Genomic DNA, 14,409 nt, shown 5'->3' on the forward strand with positions numbered 1-14,409 from the left:
TAAATTTGTGTCACTGAAATTAATTATCTCCATGAAAACCCCCTTCATTTAATAAAACAATCTTTACTGTCTTCACATAATATATATATATATATTTTTACTTTGGGAATTATTAAAGAACATTTGATTCATAATCATCCCTAGACATTCCAAATTATGATACCAATGGGAAAATACACCATACATCAAAATTAGATTACATATTGTTAAATCAAATCTAATCCAAAGTTTTAAACTAAGAATTTTGACAGTCCAGAGCAAAATGCCTTGACAAGGGACCATTTGAAGAAAACTTGACCAATTGACTCGGCACAAAGTTGACAGACATTACAGTTCAAATGAACATTGTCGGGTAGGGTTATATGTTATGCAAAATTCTTTAAGTCCTTTAACATTTTTGTATATACTAAATTTATAAAGTAATAGCCATGCTCTTTTCCCATTTATATTTTCTTTTAGCGGATACAAAACATTTCCCTGAATTAGAATTGTGACTTTTATTTTGAAAGGCTCTCAGCGTCACGCTGAACAGTTGTTAGTTTCCGGGACGCACTTTTCCGCTCAGCTGTGCGCGTGAGTGTCAGATTCCTGTAACTATTAGTTATCGATTATTGGAAGATTTCTCAATCTACTTCAGCTGCAGCTGGATACGATCCTTCGAGAACATGATAAAAGCCATTCTGATATTTAACAACCATGGCAAACCACGACTGTCTAAATTCTACGAGCATTACGTGAGTACATAATATGCTTAAAATAATATGTTTTTTATTAAGTTACTACTAGCATTCATCACTAACAGGCCCGTGTCTCCTTATAACACGCATTAGCACGCACAGTTGCTTTATACAGATCAATCATAGATCACATAAGTTTTCTGATTGGGCCATTTTTGATTAAAAATGCACTATAATAATGATGATGATTGTTTTTAAAGCACATTATTCGTCATTTGTAGAAAATGTCCAGATGGTCGCAGTCTGTCGACAAACACGCAGTGACTTTGAAATATTAAAGAGTAAGAAGATCGCGTGACATTGTCACGAGCTCTAGAGTTACACGATCAGTTTTCACCAGCACTTCGTTTTATTTTATTTCTGTCATCACATTGTGAACAACTTCTACACAATAAGATGGACACAAAGCATGCATGGACAGATTCTGCATGATGACAGAATATTTTGTCATATTAGTAAACAAATGCAGTGTGGTGAAACTATGCATTTGTACAGTTAAAGCAGCATAATAGCATGCGTGCATGACCCACAGTCTCCTTCCTGTACATTTTGATTTTATTTGATCTTGTTAATCGACGTCACGACGCGATGAATGTTGCGCCATATTGGGAGGGTCGCTGCTAGCGCGTTCTATACAATGCAGTTTTTTTTTCTTTGATTAGGAAATATAACTATGGTATGTCGGTCTTTCTGTGTTAAAAACTGCAATAGCATTACACAGAATCGCTCAGGAAAGCCTCTGGTTCTTTCACCGTCGATTTCTTAAGATATCAAACAAAACAAGTAACGGTACATATCAAAACTATAATAGCAGTGGAGTATTGCCCTCCCAAGATGGCGCCGCAACATAGGAGTGACGTCAGCTTCACATTCTCTATTTAAAGTTTTTAATCTTCATCATGATGTAAAAAGTAATCATCTATTTCACTTTTACAACCAGTGTAGAGACAAATAGTACTGTTGAAAAGCTTTTTATTTCGACAGGAAATTGTATGTCGGAACAAACAATCATGCAGAGAATAAACCCGTTCTTGTGAGTTGGATTTTGGGATGTGTTACTGAAACAGATCTTGTGAGGGCCAGAGAAAGAGTTTTTTTCTGTGTTAACATTAAAATATTTAGAAACAAAAAGCCTTTTTAAGTTGTGTTGGGTTAAATTAATTCTCTCTCATCTTGAAAGAACCCAAATCACTTCTAAACAGAATGTGTGACACTGAAGAAATTAGATTTTGTTTCTCTATGAGCTGGTAAAGAATGTTGCCAGCGTGGCAGTGATGTGAAGAGTGAAATATCGCCTTCAGCTGGTCAGATTGGGGAGCTGCAAGAGAAAAAAAATGTTTCTTTCACAGCTGTTTATCTTGACATTTAAATGCCTTTAAATTGCATCTATTTTTATTTATTAACTATATACCATAAATTGTGTTATTTGTTTAACAGACTGAAGACACTGAGCAGCAAATAATCAGAGAAACGTTTCATCTGGTGTCCAAAAGGGATGAGAACATCTGTAATTTTCTGGAAGGCGGACTGTAAGACCCTCAAACAATGAAATATTTCTCAGATGGTTAATGGTGTGTAATTTTTGACATCACTGCTCATTGTGGTTTGTGTGTTCAGCTTAATCGGGGGATCGGAAAACAAACTGATCTACAGACACTATGCCACGTTGTACTTTGTGTTCTGTGTGGATTCATCGGAGAGCGAGCTGGGCATTCTGGATCTGATTCAGGTGTTGCTGATGTCCTCATTAAATATACTGTGTGTGTGTGTGTGTGTGGCTTTCACTTATCTGTGTGTGTGCGTGTGTGTGTCTGCAGGTGTTTGTGGAAACGCTTGACAAATGCTTCGAGAATGTGTGTGAACTGGACCTGATTTTTCACATGGATAAGGTAAAAGCGCACGCGCACACGCACACACACACACACATGTACGTGTTGAGTGTTTTGATAATTTCTGTGTGTGACCGCAGGTTCACAATATCCTGGCAGAGATGGTGATGGGTGGGATGGTTCTAGAAACAAACATGAGTGAAATCATCACACAGGTGGAGGCCCAAAATAAGATGGAGAAATCAGAGGTGAGCTGGACGTGTGTGTGTGTGTGTGTGTGCGCGCACGCCTGTGCGTGTGAAGTGCATGTCTCAGAATGGCCCTCTGTGATGCTGTCTGCTCTGGCTGCTCTTCTGTGATGAAACCAAAGATCAAACTCTCCTTCTGTCAGTACAAGAAACCAAATCATTTTCACTGCTTTCATTGGAATGAAGCTTCATATCTCCAGAGATCATGTTTGAAGCTGAAAACTGACGACTCCTTTTAAATACATGAAGCAGAATCTTGAAGATGTTTATCATGTTGTCCTGCAGGTTTTATTCACACAGTCATGTGAGTGCAGTTTAAGCACAACTTGGACATTTTATGACTCTCACTATCAGTGAACTGCTGAGATCCGACATCATTATCATCATGTCAGAATGCAAAATATTGTCTCTCGTGAAATGATCATGTTTTTCCTACCCGAGGTGTTAAACAGAAACGCTGGAGACGCGGCACAAATCAGGGTTCTCTCCTAATATTTGGTTGACAGCTGAATTGTGTGATTCTGACGGATGAAATCTGTGACTGCTCTTGTGTGGTGTTGTAACTCTCTGTCTTTCTCTCTTCTCCTCACTGTCTCTAGTTTATGTTTCTCTTTCTGCAGACGTTTATCTTTCAGTCTCCCAGACAGGACAGGTAGACACAGGTACTGCTGAATTCCACCTGCCATACGTGTGGCGCTCTGCCTCAGGACCAACATTCCTAATCATCGTCATCCCATTACAATATTCCATAAAACATAAAAATGAAAAGAGAAGCTGAATGTAGAGATCTGATCAGACTGTCCTCAAATATCTAGAGTCTGGTATTATCAGCGCAAAACGGGTCGATGAACGGAATTAAATGTGGGATTTCATGACTGACTCTACACATGTTGATGTGGTTCTGTTCTTTGAATGTTTTGGGAATGTTTGTCCTCAGGATCACAGGTTAAACTAGAGCTGAATATCTGTAGAGAAATGAGACAGTAGACGTGTAGCACATGATGGCAGACGTCAGTAGTGTAGCTCACTGATATATTGTTCATGGAGAATGAGCGCTCGTATCTGGTAAGTACACTGTCCTGATCTTTCCTGTCGTCTTGGCTGTTCAGTGTTTGTCTGAGCACTGTCCCATCATGCACTTCTACAGATGACGATGGATGAATTGTAAAGACCGACGGACATGCATGATCTCTGCAGTCTTTACTGCTGCTTATCACTTCATTTGACAAATCTTCATTTGTGTTTTTAATAGTGGTGGGCATAGATTAATTTTTTTAATCTAGATTAATTCCAAGATTAATATAGATTAAAATGGCTCATTTGAATTCTGCCGAAGGCATTCAGAATATGTGTGCTACCCAAATAATGACTAAAAGTAAGTCTTTGAGAACGGGTTTCTCAAGCCAGGTGGTGCATTAGACCAGGGGCTCATCTCCTGTTTCCAAAATGCATCACAAACTGCTTGAGAAAGCTGTTCTACTCTGATAATTGGTGATGAAAATTAAATTATGTTCAATAAGATGAACTTGTGTTTACTTCCGCATTAGCTAAGGGATGATTTGCGTTTAGGTGGTACTTGAGACTGGAAGAGCTCCTACAGTACATTTACATTTAGTCATTTAGCAGACGCTTTTATCCAAAGCGACTTACAAAGAGTGAGGGAGCAACAATCGATATGTCATACAGGAGCCATAATACATTAGATCTCAATACAAAGTTACTGGTTTCAACTAAAGCTAGACCACTACCTGTTGAGAGAAAGTTTTTTTTTAAACCAATTCCGCATTGCACAAGGTGCAAACAACCTTAGTCTTGTCGATGTTTCCATTGGGAAGCTTCTTAAAAATTAATATTCCCTGAAGCAAACGCGGCGGCTTCATAGCTGCTTCCATGTTAGCACGTCACGTTTGATGCGGTAATTTCACAGAAACGTTATGTTGTGTTCAGACCAAACGCGAATGGCGTGTCAAGCGCGAGTGATTTATATGTTAATGCAAAGAGCCAATAGACCTACTTGCTGCGCGAATCGCGCGAATGAAGCCCTGGTTATGAGATGATGAGGCGGCTTCTGCTTCCGCGAATGACGCGAATCACGCGAGTGGAAAAATCTCGTTCTCGCCCCGTACAGTGCAGTTAAGCTGGTATACATCCTCGCTAAAATATCAAGGTGAAAGTCATCATAGCTTGCGTAGTATAGACCCAGCTCCCAACCCAACTTTGAGAATAGATTAACGGCGACATTTATTTTATCGCGCGATAAGAGTCTCACTGCGTTAACGGCCCACCACTAGTTTTTAATCACGAGCACACATGTGCTGTGTGACGTGTGCTGATGCTTAAGTTTGTGTGCATCACTACAAGTCGACATGACCTACAGCACAGACCTCTGAGCACACAAACTAGTATGCATCTGATGTTTGGATGAAGTGTGTAGTTTCAGGATCACATTATTATTACTGAGGGATGCGGTAAAAGTGAACTTCACAAGTGAGTGATTTGTTTTTTGCTCAGTGTACGTGTGCACAGTGAACATAAACACTGGACAGCTTTTGATTCCTTCTCCTCTGAACTGATTTCATCTTAAGTTTACTTCTCTCTTTATTCATTCTTTGGCTTTTGTAGTGTTAGCTTGCTGCTACATCAGTTCATGTCATTATTGTTGGATTAGAGATTTTTCTCTCTATGATATTTTACTTCAGCTGAAGTGTGAAGCGAGCATGTGCAGAGCTCTGAGATCATGTCTGTGTGCATCATGTTTCATGTCCAGTGTGATTGATTGACTGTGATTGTGGTGTTTTATTCTGTATGTGTGTTCAGGACATAATCTGTGTTTAATTGTGTGTGCGCACAGGCTGGTATCGCGGGGGCTCCAGCACGTGCCGTGTCAGCTGTTAAGAACATGAATCTTCCAGAGATGCCCAAGAACATCAACATCGGGGACATCAGCATCAAAGTGCCAAACCTGCCATCGTTTAAGTAGTGCACTAGAGTGAATGAACTGTGTTTACATCTCTCGCACACACACACGCACACACGAAGAATTTGTGGACTCTCCTCTGCTGCAGTGTTTGGAGATTGTGTGCGTGCGTGTGTAATATCATTAGAGATATTAAGTATTTATTGACTTCTTTGCTGCAGTGTGTGTGTGTCACTCCTAACAAACATTCCATTACGGAAAATCTAAATGATGCTGTATATGGTGAAAATATATAGCTGGTCTTATACTGTATGTATTCAGAGTATTTTATATATTATTTGTCTTAAGCAATTAGTCTTGTGTTTGTTTTAATTGCTGCATCTATTTCATATTTTGCAACAAAATAAAGTGGCTGATTATTTTTTTCTTGCAACATTGTTTTTTTTTGTGTTTCCTATAAAATTTGTTTAAATATACAAAATATTGAAATGTGCATCTAATACACAAAGTGACACACTGTCTCCATCTGTCTATTGATGGATAAAGCATTAAAGGGCTTTTAGGTTTCATTTATATTTTTGAACACATTCTCAACATCCTGAAGGATTTGTTTCTGAAAGATTCTTGTCGTGTCGTTCAAGAACTACTGACAGTGGGTCTGTCTGCTTATAGAACAAAACATTTTAAAGTCAAGAAAAAAAACATATTTGTGTTGTCTTGTTGTTTCATATGTTATTTTAAAGATGTGGGAACTCTGCAGGGGCATCTGTGTTTGAATAAACCTGGCGAATGGTGTAATGATAACAATGTCAACAATGTTCCTTCCTTTCCCCTGAGTAACTGTGGGGTCGGGATTGTGGTAACTATGGTGACTTAAGTATGGATATTATATTGCTTAACTTTTTTTAGGAAAGACCAGTGTCTCCTAGACATAAATAACGTCTCTCCTACTCTTCTTACATAATATATGTAAGATACAACAGTTTGAAACTAAAAATGTTCCCGTGCTACTTAAGACTGGTTTTGTGAGGTAGGGTTACATATAATGCAGAATATTTGGATACTTTTAGCATTTCATCGATGTGAATGAATGAATGCGATTGGTGCGTCGTCTTGCGGACGTCACGCATCACGTGCCCGAGCGGAAGGAAGTGTATCTGTTTCTGAAAACAAAGTGACCGACGATGAGTTCAATGATCGCAGAGACACAGAGGTAAAATGAATATTCACCATGACACACACACTGAATGCACAACATACATGTCAATATGATGATAAAGTGTTCGTGTGTAGTTTAGATGTGTACACCATACCGCACGCGCTGATCTGCTGTCACTACATCACATGATGTCCAGGAAGGGTTATCCATTTCTTTGTGAATTGCGTTTATACATTTATAGTATGTTGATGAGTTTCTGTTTGATTTTCTAGCATCAAAGAAGCTGTGGTTTACATCAACTCCATTGACAACAGCAAGTTCTCTCGACTTCTGTCTCGAATTCTGCACAAACTTCACCTGAAGGTCTCTGACGTCACATCACATCAGCAAGCACTTGACTCTACACATCTCTATAATCTCTTAACACTTTTCTGCGTGTGTGTGTGTGTGCGTGTGTGTGTGCGCGTGTGTGTGTGCGTGTGTGTGTGCGTGCGTGTGCGCGTGTGTGTGTGCGGGCGTGTGTGTGTGTGTGCGTGCGTGCGTGCGTGCGTGTGCGCGTGTGTGTGCGTGTGTGTGTGCGCATGTGTGTGCGTGCGTGCGTGTGCGCGTGTGTGTGTGCGGGCGTGTGTGTGTGTGTGTGCGTGTGTGTGCGTGTGTGCGCGTGCGCGTGCGTGTGTGTTGTAGGCGGAGCGTTCGTTCAGTGAAGAGGAAGAAGAGAAGTTACAGAGCGCTTTATCTCTGGAGAAAGAATCTCTGAAGCTGGTGCTGGAAACCGTCTCGTTCATCTTTGAGCAGGTGGATGAAACTCTCTCTTACAGACTCTTCATTATTGTTTACGTTTACAGTCTCAAACATTCTAGCAGCGAGTCCAACATTTCTATGTTTGGTAAGAAAATGTGGTTTGGTTTAAACTGTGGAACTGTTCTGGGGTTTCTCCAGGCCCTCTATCACAATGTGAAACCAGCGTCCCTCAAACAGCAGCTGGAGAACATCAGCGTCGTGTGTGATAAAGCTGAAGCGTTCAGTCAGATTTGGGCCGCAGCCGGACAAGATGAGCTGGAGAAGATCCGCCAGAGAATATTTGCTCCTCAGACGGTGAGAACTCAAACACATCTCTCACATGGGTTAGTTTTGGTCCCAAGTGCTTGGGTCAGGTTTCACAGAGCCGGCTTGAAACGCTAACCCTATCTCCACATACACACCTATTTCTTCTAAAACGCGGTTATAAAAGTGACTTAAATGTCCTCATTTAACAACGCATACTGACAGCTTGATCTGCTCTGTTCTAAACTATATTCTATTGATGAAGGATCTCAGATTTTGAGTGTCTTGGGTTTCATTGGAGTCATATCAGAATCTTTGACATCTGTGGTGTGCTGGACGTGTCAGTAGTGAAGATGTGTGTGTGTGTGTGTGTGTGTGTGTTCAGTTGGATCAGGTGGGCTGGCAGCTGAATCTTCAGATGGGTGGGTCGTGTCAGAGTAAACTCACAGCAGCACACGCTGTACTGGATGTGGGGCTCAGAGCAGAAGACGGTGATGAGGTAAACCTGCACTCACAAACCTGTTTGACTTTCATTGATCTCGATGTTTCACTGCATAATAAACACAAGTGTAGTTGTGCTGTGATTCCTCAACGGGTCTGTTGGTGGCGCTGTGGTTGCACAAATGAAGTGTGTGAGGAGATCTGTGCCTTTTTTAAATGAAGATCAGACGTATTAAGCGCTGCTGTGCTTTCAACTTCTCTTTCTTCAAATAGAGATTTAGAAAGCAAACCTTAAGCTTTTAATGTTGTTATATTATCTTATTGTTGTTGATATAAATTCTACAATTCAAAAGAAATAGTGGTTGCAGCCGTGTGTGAGAAACATTCTTATGGTTGAAGAGGTTTTTATCTCATTTGTGAGTTCTAGCTTTATTAAGAGCTCAAATTCAGTTTGTTTATTATTTACAAATCTTTGATGAGTTTCATGTGTGTGAAGAGATCTCACAGACGTCAGGGTCACTGGTCTGATCTGATCTCTGGGTTTGATTGAGCATTGAGATGATGCTGTAGGGTTAGATCTCGTGTTGAAGGAAGCCGTCAGATAACAGAGGTCCTTATGGGAAACCGTTCATGTCAGTGTTTATGGGCTTGAACACTATTAGACGTCTGTGTGCTCATGTAAATATCAGACAGTTCATGACACGACTACAATGAGCGCTTGAACATGACTGATGACACTAAACACAAGTGACCTGAGCTTTAGTTCAGACAAATGTATGAAGACAGCGTTAAGAAATGAAGATTTGATGACAGCTTCTCAATAATGACATTTGGAAAAGAGCTGTGTTATCAATAAAACACAGAATGTGAAAGAAAGCAGAACTTTTCTTGAGTTTAGACTTGTGTTTCTCTCTTCTTCTGTGTTTTCATCAAAGAGGTTTTCTTGAGATGTTTTTCTGGGTTTGGTCACAGAGGAGCAGCATCAACCTCATTCACCGTCAGCATCAGACATAAAGAGAATCATTCAACTTCTCAGTCATATTCAATCCACAAAATAATCCCCCGTTTCTCTTTAACTACATTTTTGTTTCTGAATGTTTTGGGGTTGAACATCAGATCAGTGATGTTTCAGAAGAGTCAGAAGGCTGCACACAAAGTTTTCTTGTGAAACTCTCTGGTGAACGTTGTGTTGTGTTGTGTGAATGCAGATCTCCCACCGGCCCGTCTCATTGTCTGCTGCTGAGATGGAAAGCTCTAGAGCGTGATGATGTCACATCTTTCTTTTCTTTGATTGTGTTTGGCTGAAGATCAGCGTGTGAGGAATGAAGCTTTGGTTTGTGTAACACTATTTGCTTCTTTTGCTGCATAACACACATTAACTGCAGAGATTTGTTCATAAGTCACACATGGACCTGACAGTGTAAAATATATGACAGGAGTTGTACTAATGATTGTGGAATTGTGTCAGTTAGCAGGAAATCTAGGAAATGGTGTGATAAGTGATGTTTAACACACATGATTGTTTAGTTTAAGAAGTTTTAAGACCATTTTTGCTATGTTTTTTCTGGAGTTTGACTGAGCTCTCTCTCTCTCTCTCTCGCTCGCTCGCTCGCTCGACATGCTTGAGACGTTCACATGAGAGTCTAGGTGATTTGTGAAGAGGCCTCTGTAGCTCTGAATACTCCTTTCTCTCTCTCTCTCTCTCTCTCTCTCTCTCTCTCTCTATCTGTTTTAATCCAGATCAGAGTTAGCACAGTTACACGCACTGTTTCAGCTTGACAATGCTGCAATCATAATTATTTAGATTTAGGGTTATATCGGATGTACGAGTGAATCTCAGCCCGTCCTCGTCTGATAGAAATGAGAACTCTTCAGATGATATTTCATAAACACAGACCGTTGTTCATCTACACGTGATGTGTGGGGTCACAGTTTGGGTTATTTTGCATCTGTGAGTTCTGGGCTAAAATATGAATTGAACATACAGTGGGAAGCAAGATTTCTGTTTCATTTCAGACCAAAATGTTTTGTCCCTTGTGAACAGCAGCCCGCTGACTTGTGAATTATTCAAACCCGTCTGAAGATGAACTCTCTCTCAAATGAATGAAAACGCTGCAGTTATTACTTCACATCTTTATGCGACGGCAGATGATTCTCCTCAAGATCTCATGATGAATTCAGTTTTTCTTTGACAGTTTTGTGTTGTCTTGTGAATTTGAAGAACATCTTCGTTCTCTGCATCTTTTCAAGTGTTTGCTTAGTGTGAAGCTGGAGTTTAATGTTGTGTGTGAGACGTCATGCGCGCGTGTGCTGTTGTTTGTGTGTTTATGGTATAGAATGACCCACTTTTTGAGCATTCAATGATTAATCACATACGAGCGTACACTTTACTGTGCATGTGTGTGTTTGTAAGTGCGTGCGTGCGTGCGTGTCCATCTCTCTTAGTTATATAACATCACTGGAGAAATAGATCACCCTTGAGTTTTATTAATGAGGAGTTTCACCTCATCCTTCAATCTGAGGCCGTGAATATGTAAATGACTCCTAAACAAGTGTTTTAATGAGGCCGTCTCAAAGCATTGTGGGATTTATTTGAAGTTTCAAAAACGAGCCCTGTGAGCCAGTAAACAAACACTTGATGTAACCCAGTTTCATCCAGAACACACAGATGTTCAAACACCTCCTCTGTGAGCTGAATCATGATCAGTATAAAGTTAGAGTATCCTCAGATGTTGTTGTTCTCGTCAGGAGGTTCTCAGGACATTGTCAGATATGTGAGATGTTGCTGTGGTGTGGTCACATGATCTGAAAGAGAAAGTGAGCGGCTCGAGTGGAGCTGGTGTGATGGACAGAAGAAACTTCATTGGGACTTTAATGAAGCACATAAATAGAGTCAATCAGAGTTCATTTTTAATGTCATATTTAATATTCCTTGCGTGTGCGCGTGCACGTGTGTGGATTGGACCGCAGGTGGATGTGGTTTATTCTAATAGAGGAAGCACAATGACCACAGCTTTACTTAACAAATGACTGATCTGAGATCTGACCCTGGGTCATGAAATCTTCTAGTCACGTCTGTTTTCTAACACTAACAGTTCAGTTATAGTTCAGCTACAGAACAATGAACAATTCTTTCAGTTCCTGCTCATCCTCTTCTCCTTAACATCACACCCAATGCCAGCCATTAGACAAACTTCATCTTGTTTTCTGAATGTGTCTGTAGTTCACTGAGCTAATAGTAAATATGACATTGTGTTATTGTTTGTGCTGCATCACACATGAGGAGAGTTTTGGGTTCTTTTTCTTCACCTTTGACTCTTGATTCTTCATCTTTTGGTCATTGTTATCATCTCTGTTTAGAGGGGTTGGAAGTAGAAATCTTTAGAATGTGCAGATCCCTAGTACAAAGTATGTAGTTAACATATTTTAAATAAGTGGAAGTGAAACATGTGAGTTCAGGGACTAGCGGCTTTCAACATCATTCTTAAAGGGACACAGCACCCAAAGATGAGAATTCTGTCCATTTCCTCACCTTCAAGTTGTTTCAAATGTGTATAAATGTGTTTGTTCTGATGAACACATTTGACAACTGTTGTATTTTACCTACTATGTAAGTCAATGGGGGGTCAAATCTGTCTGTTTATAAGCATTTTTCCAGAACAAGACATTTATACAGATCTGGAACAACTGGAAGGTGAAGAAATTTTTGGTTGAAGTGTCCCTTTAAGAGAAAATATTAATTTGACACATTTTAAAAGACAGAAAGATGCCACAAGCTCTTGTGATTGTGGAAACAACAGCTCTGTTGTTCATCTGAAGATTGACAGCTTCTCTTCTTCATGAAGAGTGTTTGAGCATGGTTTTAACCTTCCATGTGAGCTGAAGAAGATCGTTGACCTCATGGAAACGTTTGCTCTACATTTCATTAGATGTTTATGATCTCACTTCTGCTGTCAGATACTGTAGTACTGGACAATGGTTATGCCATGTGGTGTTTATATGATACTTCACGGTATTTGAATGAAAACGGTGATATAACAGTGATACGTGTTTATTAAATCATGGCACTTTTGACAAAATTGCTCTTTGGACAGTCAGTGAAAATGAAATGAGGTCTAAACAAATCATCTGGTTTGTCGAAATGTGTTTAGTCATGTTGCGAGTCCCGCGGTTCTGTTGACTGATATATTCCATCTTAATCTGTCAGAGCGTCTGCCGCTGCTGCGCCACTCACCATATGTTCCATCATCATTTCTTCATAAAGAGCTTACACACCGTCTGCTGCTGGCTTTACTGTCTTCTCTAGTTTTACAGCGTGAGGTCAATCTCAAAGATTTATTTGAATGCACAAGTGCTTTTGTGTGTTGCAGCGGCATTACTCATTAATGTTTGAGTGTGAGATGAAAATGCATCCGGCCGCTTTGATGGACGTGGGTTTGTGTGGAAAGCTGCTGAAGTCACAGCAAACGCCCTGAGATTCTCACTGCCACCAGACATTAACCCAGATCTGTCAACACAAACACACACACAGTTCACAAGGTCAAAATCATCATGTGGGTTTTCTGATGTTCTTCATACAGATGAAGAATCAGTGAAGAACCTGTGAAGGTATTGATGATGTTATACATTTCCTGAATGAATCAGATCAAAGGTTTTCCCTGAGAGTCTCAATGGCTCAACTGAAGTTCACATCTCTTGATTCTGGATGATAATGTTGTGTGTCATTAATGTCTTAAGAACTTATGCATCTCGACGCATGCACGCACACACAAACACCCACACACACACCACCCTGAGGAACGTCTGATAGTTTGACACAGATTCATCTCTGTGTTTACAGTGTTTTTATTCTGATGATATTTCTCGGATCTCAAACACATCTGAGATGTTCATTTGCTTTGTGTTTCAGCTACAGAATGTTTTTGTGGAATTCAATCATCAGGAACTGCTGGACTTCTACAATAAGGTCAGATTGACTTTCCTATGACGGTGTGATCCTTTACGGCGTGTGACGAACATTGTGTGTGTTTTACAGATAGAGCAGATTCAAACCCAACTGGACTCTCTGAGCTGAAACCACATCAGACTGAAGCCATGACCAGCACTTTCATTCATTCACAGCCTCATGTGTGTTGTTTTAAATGTGCAGAGCGTTAGATGAGCATTACATGAGCTGTCAGAGGTTTGAGATGGAATACAAAAGAAGGATCTGTCCATTTTTCTGTCTGTGTGTCTTGATTGAAGATGCTCAGCGATGTTTGTCAATCTGACACTGATTTGTCTTCAGATTCGGAATGTGTCTCCCTTTCACTCACTGCCCAACTCTTTTCAAAGTGATAATAAAATGATGTTCAGTTGTGTTAGACTGGATCATTGATCTCATTTACTCTGATGATGCTGAAACAAGAGTGAATCTCATTCACATCATCTTCATAAGAGCAGGTATTCTACACACTTTACAGTCTGGGCCACAATGTGAAAGTGTGAATGGAGCAGCTCTGAGAACAGATGGTACGACGCTCGCGCTGAGAGACTCCAGCAGAGAACAGCAGAACACAGAGTTCTGGAGAAAGCAGACGGGTCACCAGCACCTTCTGGACTGCAGCAGAGAAACATGGTGGACATCCATCCAGATTCTCCAGAAGCTCCTTCATGAAGGCTTGTCACTCTCAGACAGGACAGTTCAGCCTTAAAGGAAAAGTTCACCTCAAAATCTAAATGGTGTTATTTTTGACTCGCCCTCATGATCATCGGAACTCAACTAAAGATATCTGAGAGATTTCCAGGCCTCCTCATAGACATCATGGTTATAGTTGTTGTCAAGGTCCATAAAAGTACCAAAGACATCTTTAAATGGGTTCATCCGCTCATAGTGGCTCAGTTGATTTGAATAGTTTATATTCTCCTCTGTCATGCGGTGTTGAGCACACAAACCAGATGTGCATGCGTGGACATGCTCTCGTGAATGCGCACCATAGACTGGCAAGACAGAGGAGAATATATTAATTTAAGTTGTTATTATGCATTGTTTTTC

General features: G+C 40.3%; 2 protein-coding genes across 2 annotated transcripts; both read left to right on the forward strand.

Annotated features, from left to right (window-relative positions):
* The first annotated feature begins 526 nt into the window (after positions 1-526).
* Positions 527-6,164, forward strand: ap3s1 (adaptor related protein complex 3 subunit sigma 1). The gene is made up of 6 exons (XM_056729961.1): positions 527-734; positions 2,175-2,266; positions 2,355-2,466; positions 2,555-2,626; positions 2,707-2,814; positions 5,666-6,164. The coding sequence occupies exons 1-6, from the start codon at positions 666-668 to the stop codon at positions 5,792-5,794; spliced, it is 582 nt and encodes a 193-aa protein (XP_056585939.1). The 5' UTR covers positions 527-665; the 3' UTR covers positions 5,795-6,164.
* Positions 6,165-6,847: 683 nt separating this feature from the next.
* On the forward strand, positions 6,848-13,738 carry commd10 (COMM domain containing 10). Its single transcript, XM_056730133.1, has 7 exons — positions 6,848-6,944; positions 7,163-7,253; positions 7,575-7,685; positions 7,830-7,985; positions 8,320-8,433; positions 13,285-13,341; positions 13,411-13,738. The coding sequence occupies exons 1-7, from the start codon at positions 6,916-6,918 to the stop codon at positions 13,447-13,449; spliced, it is 597 nt and encodes a 198-aa protein (XP_056586111.1). The 5' UTR covers positions 6,848-6,915; the 3' UTR covers positions 13,450-13,738.
* The last annotated feature ends 671 nt before the right edge of the window (positions 13,739-14,409 follow it).

This window comes from Triplophysa dalaica, chromosome 18 (assembly GCF_015846415.1).
Source record: "Triplophysa dalaica isolate WHDGS20190420 chromosome 18, ASM1584641v1, whole genome shotgun sequence".
Classification (NCBI taxonomy): domain Eukaryota; kingdom Metazoa; phylum Chordata; class Actinopteri; order Cypriniformes; family Nemacheilidae; genus Triplophysa; species Triplophysa dalaica.